This window comes from Mytilus edulis, chromosome 1 (assembly GCF_963676685.1).
Source record: "Mytilus edulis chromosome 1, xbMytEdul2.2, whole genome shotgun sequence".
NCBI lineage: Eukaryota > Metazoa > Mollusca > Bivalvia > Mytilida > Mytilidae > Mytilus > Mytilus edulis.
The window spans coordinates 99,480,921-99,499,068 of record NC_092344.1 but is presented as its reverse complement, the minus strand read 5'-3'; the positions used below and the strand labels follow the sequence as shown (position 1 = coordinate 99,499,068).

General features: G+C 32.6%; 1 protein-coding gene and 1 long non-coding RNA gene across 3 annotated transcripts in view; one reads left to right on the top strand and one right to left on the bottom strand.

Annotated features, from left to right (window-relative positions):
• LOC139497986 (uncharacterized) overlaps positions 1-2,786 on the bottom strand; it is a 62,600-nt gene extending 59,814 nt beyond the window's left edge. For both annotated transcript variants that reach the window (XM_071286249.1, XM_071286259.1), the window contains exon 1: positions 2,641-2,786. In XM_071286249.1, coding sequence (XP_071142350.1) covers positions 2,641-2,666 — 26 coding nt within the window. In that variant the 5' untranslated portion in view covers positions 2,667-2,786. The remainder of the gene's footprint in view (positions 1-2,640) is intronic.
• LOC139498030 (uncharacterized) lies at positions 487-9,833 on the top strand. The gene is made up of 3 exons (XR_011657793.1): positions 487-667; positions 7,951-9,081; positions 9,713-9,833. It is a non-coding gene; the product is annotated as an uncharacterized lncRNA (long non-coding RNA).
• Positions 9,834-18,148: the final 8,315 nt, after the last annotated feature.

Sequence of the window (18,148 nt, the reverse complement as noted above, 5' to 3'; positions counted from 1 at the left end):
GAATGGTAACACCCCGAAAGCTTTATTTTTGTAGAGCGTAGGGGTCATTGTATTTAAAAAAAAAAAATCATATTAAATGATATCTAAAATTAATTCAAAAGATAGCGTCTGCTGCTAAAGCTTAAATTTAAACTTTACACTGCGTATAACCATGCACCAAATTTAATCGGTAACTATACAAAATTTTGTCACGGTATGTTTAACTACCTTGGCTAGCCATGACATTATTAACATTTCGTTCGCTAGCTTTTATTTCGTCATAAACTGAAAACAAAAAAAACAAAATCACCTATTTAACCAAAAAAACCCATTAAATTGAGATTTCAATCAATTCTTATAAGTAAGTAAGTGACATGTGTAAACATGTAGATTCTTATATTTGGCCTTTTATTTATTTTAAGTATAATATTAATTACTTGTACATACATTGTGTCTTGGATGAAATCAATCAAGCGCAAAGATATAATTTAAAACCTATTGACCAGTTCTTTTTAACGGACAAGTGAACACACGATATTACGGGTTTATTTGGTGTCAATAGAAATCGATTTTTTAATTCCCTGAATTATTGAGTAATTCAGTATATGTATTATGTTTGAAACTATTCCCGTGCATTTGCAGAAGATTATGAAAGACTGGAGTTTTGAATTTTAACCATACTCACAAGGTAATTACATAGTTACACTAGAATAGTTCATTTTGCATGATGACGGAATGTTTGCTCATCTCCGAAGAAGAGGGGTCAACTCTTTATAAAAACGGATATTTTTAAGGAGTCTTCTATTGGAACGAAACACGGTCAATTCCCCTGAACTGTTGAATTTATTTCACACCAGCAATGGCTTTTTATACTGTAGTCTTAATCTTTACGAAAAAAATAACAGCTTCGTGGTTATTACAATATGTACGATTTTAAAAATATTTGACTTAACTGTAAAAACCCTCGAGTCGGCTACATACTCCGTTTCTCATGTAAATTTGCAACATTTTGATGGCTTTTTAAACAAAAAATTATTAAGGTTCATGTGGACCCTATGTCTAAAATGGCCGTATTTTCACCTTAAAATTTACTCTGAGTACAGACAAACCTGCGCATCTGTAAATTTTTCCAGGCATAGCATGCCCTAGATAAATGAATTTTAAATATGTTTTATGTTTTAGAAAAATAAAAACTTACCAGGATTTTGCCGTGCACTTTTTTTCATTCCTCCAGAAGGTGCCAAAATAAACTAAGTTGGGAAACAGGTTTGAGAACTTCCCCACAGGTAAAAATTCAAGTGAGCATTTTTAATTGAGATGGACATTAGATGGACAATAGATACCTGACAATAATTGGTGATTTAAACTGTGTACCTGAATGGACCATATCAAGGTAAACTCAACTGTCTGTTAATTTTATCATCTTCTGCAGAGACGAAAAAAAGTGTACGGCAAAATCCAGTTAAGTTATGAATTTTCTAATTCATGCAATGCATTTGAATTCTATTTATCTAGGGCATGCTATGTCTTAAAACTTTTCCAGATGCACAGGTTTGCCTGTACTCAGAGAAAAATCACCTCAAAATTTAGTCGGGAGTACAGACAAACCTGCGCATCTGTAAAAAAATTCCAGGCATAGCATGCCCTAGATAAATAAATTTCAAATATGTTTTATGTTTTAGAAAAATAAAAACTTACCAGGATTTTGCCATGCACTTTTTTTCATTCCTCCAGAAGGTGCCAAAATAAACTAAGTTCGGAAACAGGTTTGAGAACTTCCCCACAGGTAATAATTGAAGTGAGCTGTATTGCTTGATATGGACATGAGATGGACAATAGATACCTAACAATAATTGGTCACCTGAGTGGACCATATCAAGGTAAACTCAACTGTTTGTTAATTTTATCATCTTCTGCAGGGACGAAAAAAAGTGTACGGCAAAATCCAATTAAGTTATGAATTTTCTAATTCATACAATGCATTTGAATTCTATTTATCTAGGGCATGCTATGCCTTAAAACTTTTTCAGATGCACAGGTTTGCCTAGATATAGACCAATTCAAGTACACCTTCTAGGGTGCACTCGACTTTAGTGACTCAGCACGAGGTCTTTAGGATTTTATTGGTTGTTCAAGACTTTTTGTAAGCAATTAATGCTAGCACATCATAGAAAAATAAGTGAGTAATCTATGTTTAGAATTTTTTAACAAAAATCTCGGTTTTAAAGTCTGTGGATTTTCTACACAATTCTGATTTTATTTGCCACAAAATCCCGTTTTCTATTAAATGTCATGAAAAAATGAATAATAATACTTTGCACGAAGTTTCCCCTTGGTATATGTACAAAATGGCCCATCTATCTTATTCATGTTCTCTATGTTCTGATACAATTGCAGTTTGAAACTTTCGTAATTAAATGGCTACAGAAGGGGTCATAAACCTTGAGTATAATTTGTTCCTTGCAATATTTTACTGTGAAACACTCTCCCTGACGATATTAAGGTTCACCATAAGGAATTTAAAAATATGGCCGTGTTTACCCCTCAAAATTTACTATGAGTACAGAGAAACTGGTACATCTAGGAAAGTTTTAAGGCATGGCAGGAACTAGATATATGAAAGTTATATGAAGTACACGTTTCAGAAAATTAAAAACTTACCTGGATTTTGATGTATCCGATGCCATGAAATAGTAAGAGTGTTTATGGAATCTTCAAACCTGAAAAGTTTGTGATTAACCATGAAATGCTGCATCAAATAATTGTCATCTTTTCAAGCATTTACAACCTCCCTTTCATGAGACATAATTTCATGAAACTCCAGCCATGACATTATGTCTAAAATTATTCACAAAATATAGCTTTGGATAACCTCTCTTCTACCTTCTTTGGATAACCTCCCTTTAACGATACTATCAATCTATAACATGTTTTACATGCAGACAAAAGTTCAAACGGAATATGTCTTTCTTTTCTCATATTTATTATTCGGTCAAGAAATATTGATACATAGCAATGAATTATTGTCTTATATGTCACTACAACCTAGTACTGCAAATTTATCAAGCATAATTTAGTTAAGGTAGATCATAAGTAAATGTTTTATGAGACAGAATTTTCTTTTATTTTGCTTAAATGAAGATTTTAGTTTGCTTTTTTAAAAATGTAATAAAAAGTGTGGGTCACCGTGCTATTTTTCAAGCTTTGAGTCGTTAAAAATTGCCTAAATTTGGTTAGTTTGTTCATGAAAAAGCACATAAGAGTGCATTAAAAAAATTCTACGAGATAGAATTTTGAAATAAATTGTGAGAAGAAAGGTTTCATATGTTTTAAGAAAATAAAAAGAAAAGATGGTGTCACCGAACTTGTTTTCTTGCTACAAGTAAAAATTTAAAATTTCACTATTAGCCCAGTATAAATTTTGTACTTAAAGAGTTATCTCCCTTTAAATGGCTCATTTGAAAAAAAATAGTTTTAAAAACCAAAAAATTTGATATTTGTTAAAATATTTTGAATGATATAATAAATTAACAAGTTTTCTATACTGTTTCCAAATTTGCTGATTTGGCCAAATAACTAGACCGATTTTTTACTGTGATTGTACAATCCAAGTTGGCGGTATACCATGAAACTACCTTAATTCGCCAAACAACGTTGATTATTCCGTCGAGAGTAATTCTGTTAAGAAAAATAAAAAAGAAATAATAATCTTTAAATTGTTATTCTTTATATTTTGATAATGTACAGGTTATTATCAATAACCCAGATGGGTGACAGTAATCTATTTGGTATATTAGAACCCAAATGGGATATTTGAAAGTGCAAACAGACCTTAACTTTTGATAATATAACTCCCTTCCCGCCCCCCAAAAAATGCATTTGTTTGGGTCAATAGTAGCCACTTTTGATAAGCGACTATTACAGAAAATGAATAAGCTGCTGGGTTGATCTATATAAAACTCGAAGGAATCAAACTCATAAGCAACTAGTTAATCAGAAAATATGCAATCCAACACTTAATGCCTTTTGTATAAACATTTGCTCGTTGTTATATTTTCCCTTGTATATTAGGTGTAATACCACCATTGATTTTCCCCGATTAGTCTTTGTTCAATTTGCACTTTTCAAAAAAATGTGCAAAATTTATCTTTGTTTCAAATAAAGAAATACTTAGCATGAGTAAAGTTTTATCCTGTCTAGTACTATAGAAAAAATTTCACATACATTTCATAGCATATAAGAAAATAACAATCAGTGGAAGTTAACCAATCAAATTCTCCCTTTATTTAATCTTTGTACAAGGTTAAGTAACCAAGTAACCTCAAGTTTTATTCTATAGAAATAGAAACCTTTTCGCACATTTAAAGTATATCCCATTTGAGGTATTATATCTCAAATCAGGATATTGTAATCTAATTGGGTGATTGTTCCCTTTCTGATAAATATATCAAATCCAACAAACTACCGAGTAGTTTCCAGCTTTTTCATTAGAAAATTTTATTTTTTTAATATTTCTTTTGTTTTAGAACAGACAGCTCTACATACGGATAGTGATCCGGCGGCGGCGATGGCGTTAGCTAACATCTTAAAAGCTTTATATTTTAGAAGGTGGAAGACCTAGATGCTTCATACCTTGTATACAGATGCCCTATGTTACGAAGTTTCCGTCTGTCACATGTCCATTCTCCTTGACATCATTTTCATGGTTCAGTGACTTCTTGAAAGATTTTTTGAAATGTTAATTTCTCTATTATTATGAGTAATAGGATAACTATACTTGGTATGTGCGTACCTTGCAAGGTCCTCATGCCCGTCAGGCAGTTTTCACTTGAAATCGACCTCATTTCATGGATCAGTGAACAAGGTTAAGTTTTGGTGGTCAAGTCCATATTTCAGATACTGGTACTAAAAGCAATACGTCTAGCATATTCGATGTATGGTCGAAGTTAAGTTTTTGAGTTTTTGGTCTTATTTTCTAATACTACATTGTATATGCAATAGGTCAACTATATTTGTTGTACCGAAGGATTGTAGGCTGTACATGTCTGCCTGACATGGTTCATCTGACCTTGGCCTCATTTTCAAAGTTCATTGGTCAATGTTAGTTTTCTTTGTTAAGTCTGTTTCTTGGAGACTATAAGCAATATGTCAACTATATTTAGTGCATTGAATGATTGTAAGGTGTATGTAAAGCAAAATTATATTCGGGTGAAATTTGATCCGGAGGAAAAAATGTCACAGTAGTTGTTGTTATTTTTTTATCCGGAGGAAAATATTTCCCTGGGATATTTTTTCCTTTGCCGTGAAATTCTATCTGGGTAGTTAACTTATTGAATAATTATTAGAAAAAAATTATCCTTTAAAAATATTATGAAATGATAATAGTGTATTTGAAACAAAGCGAAATTGTTAAAAAAAATGTATTATAATGGGAAATAATTTCACAAATTATCCTTGAAAAAATTTCCTGAAATATTTAAGTCAATATCATCCTTTTAAAAAGAAAATTATTATGAAACATAGGGAAGAAAACCAGAAGTAATTTCAAAGATCGTAATTGTGAAAATAATATCATGATTAAATAAGGTTAGTGAAATTCATGTAAAAGTGAGTTGTTTTCAGATTTCAGTACAAATATAAATTTAAAAGTAAGGTAGAAATATAGTTGCATTACTATTGTTAACAATAATAGAAGAATTTGATTATGATGATATTTTTAACTATATAAATAGTTTTGTCTGGGGACAGAGATGTAGTTGTTGATTATATGGAAATCAGATAAATCATAGCATAACAATATATTGGAACAAAAGCATGTTTAACAGCTGGATAGTTATTACCTGTGAAATGTTATCTGTCTTATTAAATCAAGTTGTAAGTCATCTTTTTATATAAATGAATATATAAAAAAAAGATTCAAAGAAAAATTTCATTATAAAATAGATTCAGAAATATATTATATTAATGTCTTTAAAATATAAATTGTTCATAATTAACTCCCTTTGATAAATTATGCAAATTTAGTCTACCTTTGTGAAACATTTTATTATTATAGTCAGGTATATATTGATTGTGAGTAACTTACATAGTAGTTAATGGGACTCTATTTCACACGGTTCTGTGAAATATAGTACTACAAATATATCCCTGTACATAGTATCCGCATAACACAGAAAGATTTTCACTCCTATGGAAAAATTCAACCATGCCTGGAAAAAAATTACCGTGACAAATTATCCTCAGGATAAAATATCACAGAGGAAGAAATAAACCGTTACATGTACACGTATTTCTTGTTCGGTTTAGTTGACCTTGACCTCATTTTCTTGGATCATGTTAAGTCTATGTGATAGTTGAAGTACAGCGTTTTATTTAGGACTATCAGCATACTATCAATGATTAGTAAAAAAGGCGAGACCTTTCAGCGTGTACACTCTTAATCTTCTTTTACTTTGTAAATCCTTCCAATCCTTTTACTTAAAATTTAGGTTAAGACAAAAATTTGTTTAAATGTAAAATCCTTCATGTAGAAAACAGAGAGTAACTGATACATATAACGATATCGTACTTAGCAGGTAAAACATAAACATGTACACAACAGAGAGACGTCGATACATACAACACTATCGTACGAAGCAGGTACAACATAACCATGTACAAAACAGAGAGCAATCGATAAATACAACATTATCGCCGAAGCAAGTACAACATAAACATGTACACAACAGGGAGTAATCGATACATACAACAATATCGTATGAAGCAGGTACACCATGAATATGTACACAACAGAGAGCAATCGAAACATACAACATTATCGGCCGAAGCAGATACATTTTATAACAACATGAATATGTACAAAACTGAGAGCAATCGATAAATACAACACTATCGGCCGAAGCAGATACATTTTACAACAACATAAATATGTACAAAACAGAGAGTAATCGATCGTACAACAGTATCTTACGAAGCAGGTATAACATAGCCATGAACACCGCAGAGAGCAATCCATTCTTAATTTTTCAGCATAATCATGCACACAAATAAGACTACCTGTGAAGTTTTGTAAGAACAGATGTTTATGTTATGCCCGAGCACACAAATAAGACTACCTGTGAAGTTGTGTAAGAACAGATGTTTATGTTATGCCCGAAGTTAAATAATGAGTGTTGACCTTCTAATGCGTTAACTTGATTCATAACTCATCAGAGATTTAATTTAATAATTCATTTGTACCAATCTTGTAATAAAAAAATGAAGTGTCCGAGCAGATAACTTAAATTATTAATGAATAAACCAAACTATACATTGTAATATCGATATTGATCCTTCTAAAGGCGAAGAAAAACGCCCATTACCCGGAGAAAACTCCCGACCTTTGATAGGAAAACTGACAATCCTATACTTCTGTATACACTCGTAGCCACCGAGACCGCTCTCTAATGAAAAGTTCCATTTCTTTATTTTTTTAACATTTGCAGTATTCAATTAAATTAATATTAAGTCGTAAAAAATCTTTGAGCAAAGAAATAATTTTATCAAAATTTGCAATTTTTATCAAGTTGACAGCTCGTTTGTTTCTTAAAAAACAAAACGATTCATTTTTGCCTTTTGGAAAATTTGCACAATAATTTCATAAAAAATCTATAAAAAAAATCTATTTAAATACCCAAAATATATAATCATTTGACATAGGATACGGATTCTTACTGAGTATAAAGACACGAGATTTAACATGTGTTCTCTAAACTGTCATCTGATATTACATCGAAATTGTGCACCCCAAAATACACTGTTTTTACTAAAAGATATAGTTGCCAAACTCAGTATTGCGTACTTGTATTTTAGCGGTAATCAAAGTTTGACAGATGAATTTGATACGTATTTTTTGCAAGTAAGAATTTTTAAAATGATATATATATACTGTGTACATTTACACTTGTTAAATTTTCTATTGTGTGTTTACAGGAGACGAACGATGCAATATAGACAGAGACTAGGGATAGTTATATTATGTTTAGGTGTGACGATGCTGTTTTCTGTCTTCTCGCAGTTGTCAGACTATTTTACTTATAGATTAGTTAAAGTTAATTCCGATGCTCCGGATATAACTGCTTTTTCCATCATGTCCACATCATATATTTCCAGCTTATTAACATCAATTGAATCAATAAGAAAAGATTGTGGCCAGTTGTGTGACACATCACGGACAGGGTTACCTGGACCATTTTTTGACCACATATTAGCAAACGTTAATTGTACATCGTTATTCGAAAATAAATATATTGATAACGGCCATGGATTATCTCAAGCACCGGGACATATACCAACAGAATTGATGGACGAGTTTACTATGAATGGACGCATACCATTGAAGAAGTATTATCTAAATCAACAGTATTTGGGACAAAAAGATAAAAAGCTTCTTTGGAGTGAAAAACTTATTGAGGATTGGATTGCCCTTGCAAAACGAGGTCAGTTAAATGGCAATTATGGAGCTATTGAAACAAATGCCTTGCGTGATGGACTACAACATGCACCAAATATTAAAGGAGGACGTGTTTTAGTGATAGGCTCAGAAATTCCTTGGGTTGAAGCTTGTGTATTGGAAGCCGGTGCCCGTGAAGTAGTGACACTAGAATATGCGGAAATAGTATCGGAGCACCCCCGTGTTAAAACAATCTTGCCGTATGATTTCAGAATGAAATTCCTTCACCAAAAGATGGAACTATTTGACGCTGTTGTGACGTTTAGCTCTGTCGAGCACTCAGGTTTAGGACGATATGGGGATGCCCTTAATCCTTGGGGAGATATTATCGCAATTTCACGGGCCTGGTGTGTTACCCGTGCAGGGGGGTCCTTGACTATCGGTGTGCAGTACAATTTCCATGACGAATTCATACGGTTTAATGCAGATAGATGGTATGGAAAAATTCGTTATCCATATCTTACAACAAACTGGAAACAAATATACCGAGGCGAAGGCTATCAGCGCGTTCATGTGTTCACAAAATGACATTTATTTTTGTTCAATTAAAAAGTATTGAGAAAAAAAGAGAAAAATAATTCAACAGCCACTCTAAATGTAGGGAGAGTTAGGTAAGGAACAAAATTAATTTTCAGTAGCGGCTCCTAAAAGAAAATCTTATCGAATGATGTTTGGCAGCAGTCCTTTTGCGTTTTAAAAAGTTTATCATTGCGGGAAACTGCATTATTGAAAGGTATCAATTACAGTCGAGCAAGGAAATAATATGCTTTAAGTTACAGATGAAAAAGAAGATTTGGTATGATTGCTAATGATACAACTCTTCACAAGAGACCAAATGACCAAGAAATTAACATTAATAGGTAACCGTACGGCTTTCAACAATGTACATAGCCCATACATCATAGTCAGCTTTTTAAAAAGGCTCTAATGAAAAATGTAAAACAATTTAAACGAGAAACTGACGGCTTAGTTCATGTACAAAAAATGAGAGAAAAACAAATATGTTACATAAAAACAAACGACAACCACTGAATTACAGGCTCCTGACTTGACAGGCACATACATACATAATGTGGTGGGGTTAAACATGTTAGCGTGATCCAAACCCTAGCCCTTACCTGGAACAATTGTGTAACAATACATGTTTTTATTCCGAAATAATAAAAAAAAAGTCCATCAAACTGACAAAATAAACGTTAGATTTTACCAACCAATGAAACGAATTGAACTATTATATTCCAGATGTGGTACAGGATTTTACAAAGACAATGGTGGCTAAACCTGGTTTCATAGAAATCTGAACCTAGTATGACTTTTGTTTATAGTTCCGTTATATTGACCATATACAAATTTTTTTTTAGGATAGTGATGTTTTTATTTATGTACACTGTATTTATTGTATTTTTAGTTTGTATGACGCAAACATTAATACCCTATTGGTGATTGCCCCTGATGTAGAGGGGTAGTTTCTCAATACATATATATATTAATCCAAACCGATATAAAAGGTAAAAGTGACAAAATTTGGGATCCCGCATCCAAAACTGTGTAAACAGAAATCACAGACCATATGACTAAAATTCAACCATACATACAAATAAATCTAGCAATCGAAAAAAAGTTGTTGTAAGTGATGGTTAATTAGACAAAGACGCCTACAAAAAAGTTTGTGTAGTTGATAACAAAATCAAATCATCAATGATACCAGGCTTATAATTTGTGAGCCAGACGCGCATGTCGTCTACAAAAGACTCATTAGTCGCGCTCGTAGAAAAAAAGTGAAAAAAGGCCAAGTTAAGCTCGAAGTTGCAGAGCACAGAGGACCCTAAAGTGTTTGCCAAATACAAGTCACGTTATCAATTACAAGCTATATATATACAGAGTTAGAAAAACCTGAGTATTTCGAACACTCAAAAGTTTGTAAACAGAAGATTTATAAATATAATAATAAAAATGTGTACCACAAACACGCGTTTCGTCCATAAAAGACTCATTAGTGACGCTCGAATCAGGAAAGTTAAAAAAACGTCCAAACACAGTACACAGTTGAAAAAGTCTGAAGGTTTTGCCAAATACAACAAACGTGGTCTATTATAGTATAAAGAAGACGCCTCCGGGTGCGGGAAATACTCGCTACATTGAAGACCTGTTGGTGACCTTCTGCTGTTGTTTTTTTCTATGGTCGGGTTGTTGTCTCTTTGGCACATTCCCCATTTCCATTCTCAATTTTATTAAGTACAATATGAATTCAAGGGTAAACAAAATATAAAAAAAATCCGCTTACGTCTGAATCGTACCGCTGTACACTCCTGCAGCAGGAACGCCCACAAACAGAAAGCCCAATAGCTGGATGCAATTAAATACAGAGATCGTTAAGTCTAGTCTTCTACCAAAAAGAACAGAATAGCACAACTTAGGTCAAAATCAAGAAAAAAAAAACTAAATAATAGATACACAACTTCGTACAGCACATACAATTTTTAAACCAAGCTTTTCATGTATTAATTTTGAAGTAGACACTGACATTTTGTCTACGAGGTAAATTCCAGTGAACAAAACCACCACTCATTAATTCATTGCTTAGACACCGGTGACGTTTAACAAATTGAAGCTCATGAATATCGTACGAGAAGAGAAATGTATACTCTATACTTTAGTGATATATTGCTGCTAATGTGAGGAAAATTTATGATTTCAAAATTTAAATCGTCTCATTTGACAAAGATTCTGGTACTGAAATGACCGCTGTAGATAAAATCGAGATATATGTCTATAACTGAGGCAGAGGAAGCTGTACCTGTGGTGGTTTCTTTAATCTCTAGTGCAGGAGCATAATAGAAATGGGACCTAACCGGAAATGTCTAAATTATTAAAGGAAAAAACATCATCAGTATACCTATTTTTGAAATTAAGTGATTTAGCTTCTTTTATCTTCTTGGTTTTTTTTTCAAAAGTTATCTTAGATAAAAAAAAAAAACATATATTTGTTTTGTATTATTTAGCAGCAGTTTGTGTTCATATATGAATTACTGTGCACAAAACTTCTCTATGAAAGTTATTGTTCGCATGTTGTTAAGTGTCCAATTGTTTTGCAAGTCTTTTGTGTCATAAAATATTCAACGGGAATTATAGATTATCAACGAGATTGATTTTCTCGCTTGAGCCGGGACGGCGAAAGCGAGAAAAGCTATCGAGTTGAGATGACCAATGATAATCTGTTTATCGCTATTTTACCTATGACGATGTGTCAATTTCATGTCAATTTTATGTCAATTTTATTAGCAACGCCACGTGCCTCCTTAGTTTCTAGCGATAATTTTCCATCTCAAGCGAGTAGCATGATATGAAAAATTATCACAAAAAAGATCTAAGGAAACGTGCACAAAATAGCGATAATAGTGATTCTCTGCTAGTTAGGGTTGTATATCTCTTGTTGTTATTTCATAGAAAATTAAACACTTTTGGTGGCGTTTTATCTTAAAAGTGCATCAAATTATTTTTGCACAAAATTTCCGCTCCAGTCGGTGAAAGGGCGAGTTTTAAACTTGCAGTGTAGTGAAAGGTTTTTTTGTTGTTGCTCTGAAGGCCTCATTGCGACTTTGAGATTAGGAACAGTAATTAAAGCGCTGTTCCTTTGTTTTTTGTGTGTTTTTGCTGTGCGTGTACGGATTTTGTGTCATGAATGGATATCCCATATTGTATAAACATCTGAACAAAGTGCAGTTACCTTTAATTATAGTTGTACAATCACATGGTCATATATGCGTGCATATGCCTTCCTATTAATAAATTCTGGCTCTCTTATTCATACAGAAATTTTAAGACATGTTAGCTTGTTTGTGAAGATGGGGGTTTGAAGGCAATTTTTGCAACTTACTATAGTTTAATTATAGTGTTATTTTTGATATTTTCAGTTTTATTTTCATTAATTTTTACCCGCATACCGTTTGGAAAATTATAATTTATCCATTATACATGTTTTAAAGTAACACATTTCTATTTTGATTACTCGCCTACATGTTGAAATAATTTAATGTTAATTCCAAAAAATGTCTAGTTTCTTATTCTTGAAGCAAAAAACTCTACAGTTAAAGCCTAAACAGATATAGAAAGGAGATATCCTTGCCTGGTTGATCTTGTTATGTGTCTTTTGTCTGTTAAAAATCCATTTCTAGGTACTCTGCTAGTTATATCGCTATGAAATAATTCCGCCATTTGATAAGGATTTTCGAAAATTTATGCATGATTAGTAATAATTCCTGTTTTCGTCTGCATTCACATTTGGTCCATGAATGTTTAATTTATTATGAAGAAGAATTATGTGTAATAACACCCCGTATAACCCCGATACAAATGAAACCGGACGTTGACGCGTTCGAAGCGATAATCAGGACAATATTTAGGATGACAACAATTTGGAATGCCTCTCTTGAACTTATTTGAGTATATATAAATATGTCAATGTGCATGCTAGTTTATTTATTCAATTATACAATTGTTGTTAGTTTTAGATATTGCATAGAATGTTTGATAAAACTGCTAGATGCAAAACGCACAACCATGGTGCAATTTCATACGTTTTATGAGATAAACAATGCTGAATATCTTTTCGTGCATACACCTTTGCGTATTAATACATTAAGCAATAACAAATAACTATACTTTGAATTACTACGTGCCTTCAAATGTTCCCTAGAACTAAGAATAAACGCAATAGCATTGTAAATAAGTTTTCTCTTACTGTATTGTTCGTTCCACTAAATGTGTCGCGTTCGTTGTGCGTTTTAAAAAATCACTGTACAGTTCGTTGACAAAAACCGTCACAAATCACTTTCTTGTCAAGGTATTCGAGATGATGTCGGCGACCCTTTTTTCTGTATTGTATTGTAAATGCTTATCCGTTAAATTAGTCAAAATAGTTGCACTTAAATCACCAGTCACCCAAAGCCAAAATTGCAGTGTTTAACCAGCGTACATCTGATAGGAATGTTTCTATTGAAAATTGGGACTTTCAACGTTATACCAGATGACATGAACAGTTAATAAATATATTCCAGAGGAAATAAAGTTTCAAAAAGTATAGAACAGTCATTAAAACATTAATGACTTCCTTTTCACAATTTGAGGTTCTTCAAAATGTTGATGTTGGTCCAAATTCGCATAGACGAAAGCAGACATAGGAACTCGTTGAACTTAGTTTGCCGAATGCCTTAGATGGCATTCCAACTGCTTTATCTATGGGTGTTTTTTTTTAATATAAAGCTTTTTAGATGTGGTGTGATGGCCAGTGATACAACTTTCCACCAAAGTTTAAATGAAGTGGATGAATAAAGCAATTATTATAGTCCAATGTACAACATTTAACAGTGAAGAAAACCTATACCATATAGTCGGCTATAAAAGACACCAATATAAATAATGTGAAAAAATAAAAACGAGAAAACTAACGGTTATTTATTTATAACTTATGGATTATTTATCAAAGAAAAAAAAATATGTCAGATCTATATAACCTACATTGTATGTTATACAGATCCGTGACGTAGGACCGACACAAAAAAAATGCGGCGGGATTAAACATGTGAGCCCCAAACCCTCTCCTTAACCTGGGACACTGGTGTAACAGCACAACTTATAAAAAAAACATTAAAAAAACCTGTACAGTTGCAATTGGCTCAACTCAAAATGTCGGTACAAGGCACAAAAAACATAATATACATAAAATATCGACAAGGGAGTATTTGTAGTAACTGATAGTTATTTCAATGCGAATTAAAACTAAGAGTTAAATCATGTGTATCTAAAGTATTAGTCAGTGATTATGTTCCAGACCGTATGAGTATTTGGACCGTACGCGTACGGTCTTGGCCGTATGCGTACTTTTTCAAAATACTCCTACGGTCGGACCGTACGCATACGGTCTGACTAATATTAAGAAGTATACATAAAATATCGACAAAGGTCGAATGGGAATATACGATCCAATGTCTCGTGTACTTTACGAACCCTTGAACAACTTTTTGAGGGGTCCATAAATGGCCTGTTGAAAGACAACATTTGTGTCCTTATTCAATATACCTCATTTTATCCAGTGGCAGTCCAAACTTCCATGACGTAATTCCGGAGGGCCTTCTTCCAGGACCTACATGTAGTATGTGTTGCTACTTTGTGCTTATCTTGAACGTTAAGCAGCCAACAATCAGCTATTACGTACGCGTGTATTAACAAATAAAGGGGTCCAGAAATTGTTAAGTATCAACTGTGAAGCGTTTCAATTTTTTATTGAAGAGTATTAAGACATGATTATAAAAGAAACAAAGCAAATGTCTAAGGTTAGGTTGATGGTTGATGATTGATGTTTTGCTCAATTGCAGAATTTACCGATGACGCCAAAAGTAACTGGGGAATATAAACATGATAAATATGGTCCTTTTGGTCTTCTCCGAAATAAGTCAAAATTTGAATGAAATGCATATGGGTGGGTATAGACTTCAAGGTGCTTAAAGTACCAGAATTACCAATCATGTAGATTTTGGCATCACAGTAGAAAGACTGTAATGTTCGAGGACTAAGCATAATCTTTATACCTTAAAAATTGAAAAAAAAAACATAATCGAAGAAAGCAATTCAGTTTATATTAAGAAGTATCTCTTCATCTTTATATCTTTACATTAAAGAAACTGTATTTCTTTTGACGGCTATAAAATACATGTTCATTGTATACACATATTCTCTAGCCTTAATGTAATTCTATTGTAATCTATGACCCCCTTGGACCCGCCACTGAGATTCAGGCCAAAAGCCTATAATTCATTAATTGTTTTTGATTGCCGTCTACATAAAAAAGAAGATGTGGTATTGAAACAACTCTTCGCAAGAGACCAGACGACACAAAAACTATAGGTCCCCGTACGGTCTTCAACAATGAACAAAGCCCATACCGCATAGTCAGCTAAAAAATCACACAGAAATGACAAATGTAAAACAATTCATCAGAGAAAACTAACAGCCTAATTTTTGCAAAAAATAGTGAACACAAAAATATATATAACCACTGATTACAAGCTCCTGGCTTTAGACAGGCACATACAGAATATGGCGGGATTAAACATGTTAGCGGGCACCTAACCCACCCCTATCCGTACATTGACTGTCGTATGGTAAACATTTTCTAAAATGCTATCAAATTAGATATTTGGACGTGTGTATCTGTATGCTTAGTCATATTTGCATCTGTCGAGTTAATGTATTTCTACCAATTCAACTTTCGTATATACATAAGGATTTTTTTACATGTACAAAATACCTCCAAGAGTGTTTCGACAATACAACAGATATTATAGGTTGCTGTCTGCATGTTATGGTGGTAAAATATTTATTTTTTAAACATGCATATTGGTTATAATCATATCAAAGTATTATTTCATACACGTAAAATTCATTGACAAACGCAATATTGTGTCAACGAAGCGTACAGTATAAAAAGGTGTAATGACAACGAAGCGTACACAACATGAAAATAAAGACACTTTAAAATGTGTATTTTTTTGTTTCTAGACACAACACAAACATACGACCTTTATAAGTTTGTTAATTTTAACTATGAAATTTTCAAAAATGTATGTTATAAAAACTATGAGGTACAAGAAACATTAAGTTTTGAATATTTAAAAATACCAAGCACGTTTTATCATTGATATCGTCGTGCGTTATTTGATGTTTGTATATAAAAATTCCACATATTTGAAAAAACCTTTTAGTAACTAATGAGTATTATGGCAAAGAATATATTGGAGCAAAATATCCGAAGAATAGGTATTGGATTTTCTTTAAAAGTATTAATTTCTTACTGTCTGAACTCCGTGTTACACGATGTGTTCGATTCGAACGCGTCAACGTCCGGTTTCATTTGTATCGGGGTTATACAGGGTGAATAATCTCCCTATTAAATATTTAAGTACATTCTCAGGCGGAAACCCGGTTGAAATAGAACAAAAGAATCGAAGCTCTTTGTTAGAGAAGTTGATAAATGCTTACTGTAATGTTTACGATAGTAAAACAATTTTAAAGTTAATAAAAACAAATAAAATGACAATTTTCTTCTCAATTACGAGGTGTTTTATTTTAAAAACACCATTTGCATAAGTTTCAATTTATCTATTACATAGTTAAGCAGAACAATAGATATCAAGTCGACGACATGGGTATCTATCAAGTTGGATGTAGAAAATGCATAACCTCCGATTTTTTTTAAAATTACCACGGATGGAGAACATATCAATCTAAAATTCAGTGATTTTCGTGTCTGCAATACAGATTTTTTTCTGTATTGGCCGAGTTATTTTATATTGGCCGAATTGACACAAGTACAGGATTTCGGAACGTCTCCAGTTTTTACATCGAAAGTCACGATAAACACATGCCCTTCCATTATGTGCAGTCAGGATTCTACTTCGTCAAAATTATCTCCCCATTACGCCAGTTCATTTTCAAAATCGTAGAAATAGAAGCCATTGTAGGGATGACTCGCTGCCAATTTTGCTCTTGGAAACCGATCAATTTATCCACATTGCACCATTTCGATCGTATTTTAAAAAAACAAATGTATCAACTAGCAAATGAGCAGTTAATGATCTTGTCTGCATTGATTCAACTTAAAACTATTGTCTGATCGGTTGTCAGTGGGAATTTTCGAAAATTCATAAACATTTAAAAAAATTCTAATTAAATATTTCGTGGACTAGATTTTTTTAGTGGTTGAAGACTATAAATCCTAGTTATCACACACACAAAATTGTAATTTTTCGAAGATATGCATTTTCATCATCCAACGTCAAGTACTTTTAGTAAAAAAAATAGCTATTCGAACACACCTACTCTGTTTTTGTGATTCATTAGATAGGTATTTCACTTGACCCATATATTTCATCTTTTAGCACTGTGGTTTTTTCATGTTATAAAGTCAACCTGTGGCTTTGATATATAGAAATGATAGAATATGAAGCGAGACGATGTAGGAAATATTCTTGCTTTGTACGATATCAAGACAAAATATTCAACTCTAACACGCCCTAACATAAAAAGGTGCACTCGATTTTCTCTTTTCGATACAATTGTTACCCTTTTTTTGGAATTTTTTCTTGAGTCACATGATGGAAGGACAGACACGAAAATTACTGAACTAATAGATTGATATGTTTTCCGTCCGTGGTAATTTTTCTTTTTAAATCGGAGGTTATGCATTTTCTTCATCCAACTTGAAAGATACCCATGTCGTCGGCTTGATATCTAATTGTTCTGCTTAACTTTGTTCTAGATAAATTGAAAACTTATGCAAATGATGTTTTTATAATAAAACACTTCGTAATTGAGAATAAAATTGTCATTTTATTTGTTTCTATTAACTTTTAAAAATTTTGTCACAATAGTAAACATTACAGTAAGCATTTATCGCCTCCTATAACAAAGAGCTTCAATTCTTTTGTTCTATTTCAACCGGGTTTCCGACTGTGTGACTCGAGAAAAAATTCCAAAAAATGGGTAACAATTGTATCGAAAAGAGAAAATCGAGTGCACCTTATGTAAGGGTGTGTTTGAGCTGAATATTTTGTCTTGAAAACGTACTAATCAAGAGTATTTGATACATCATCTTGCTTCAGATTCTATCATTTTTATATA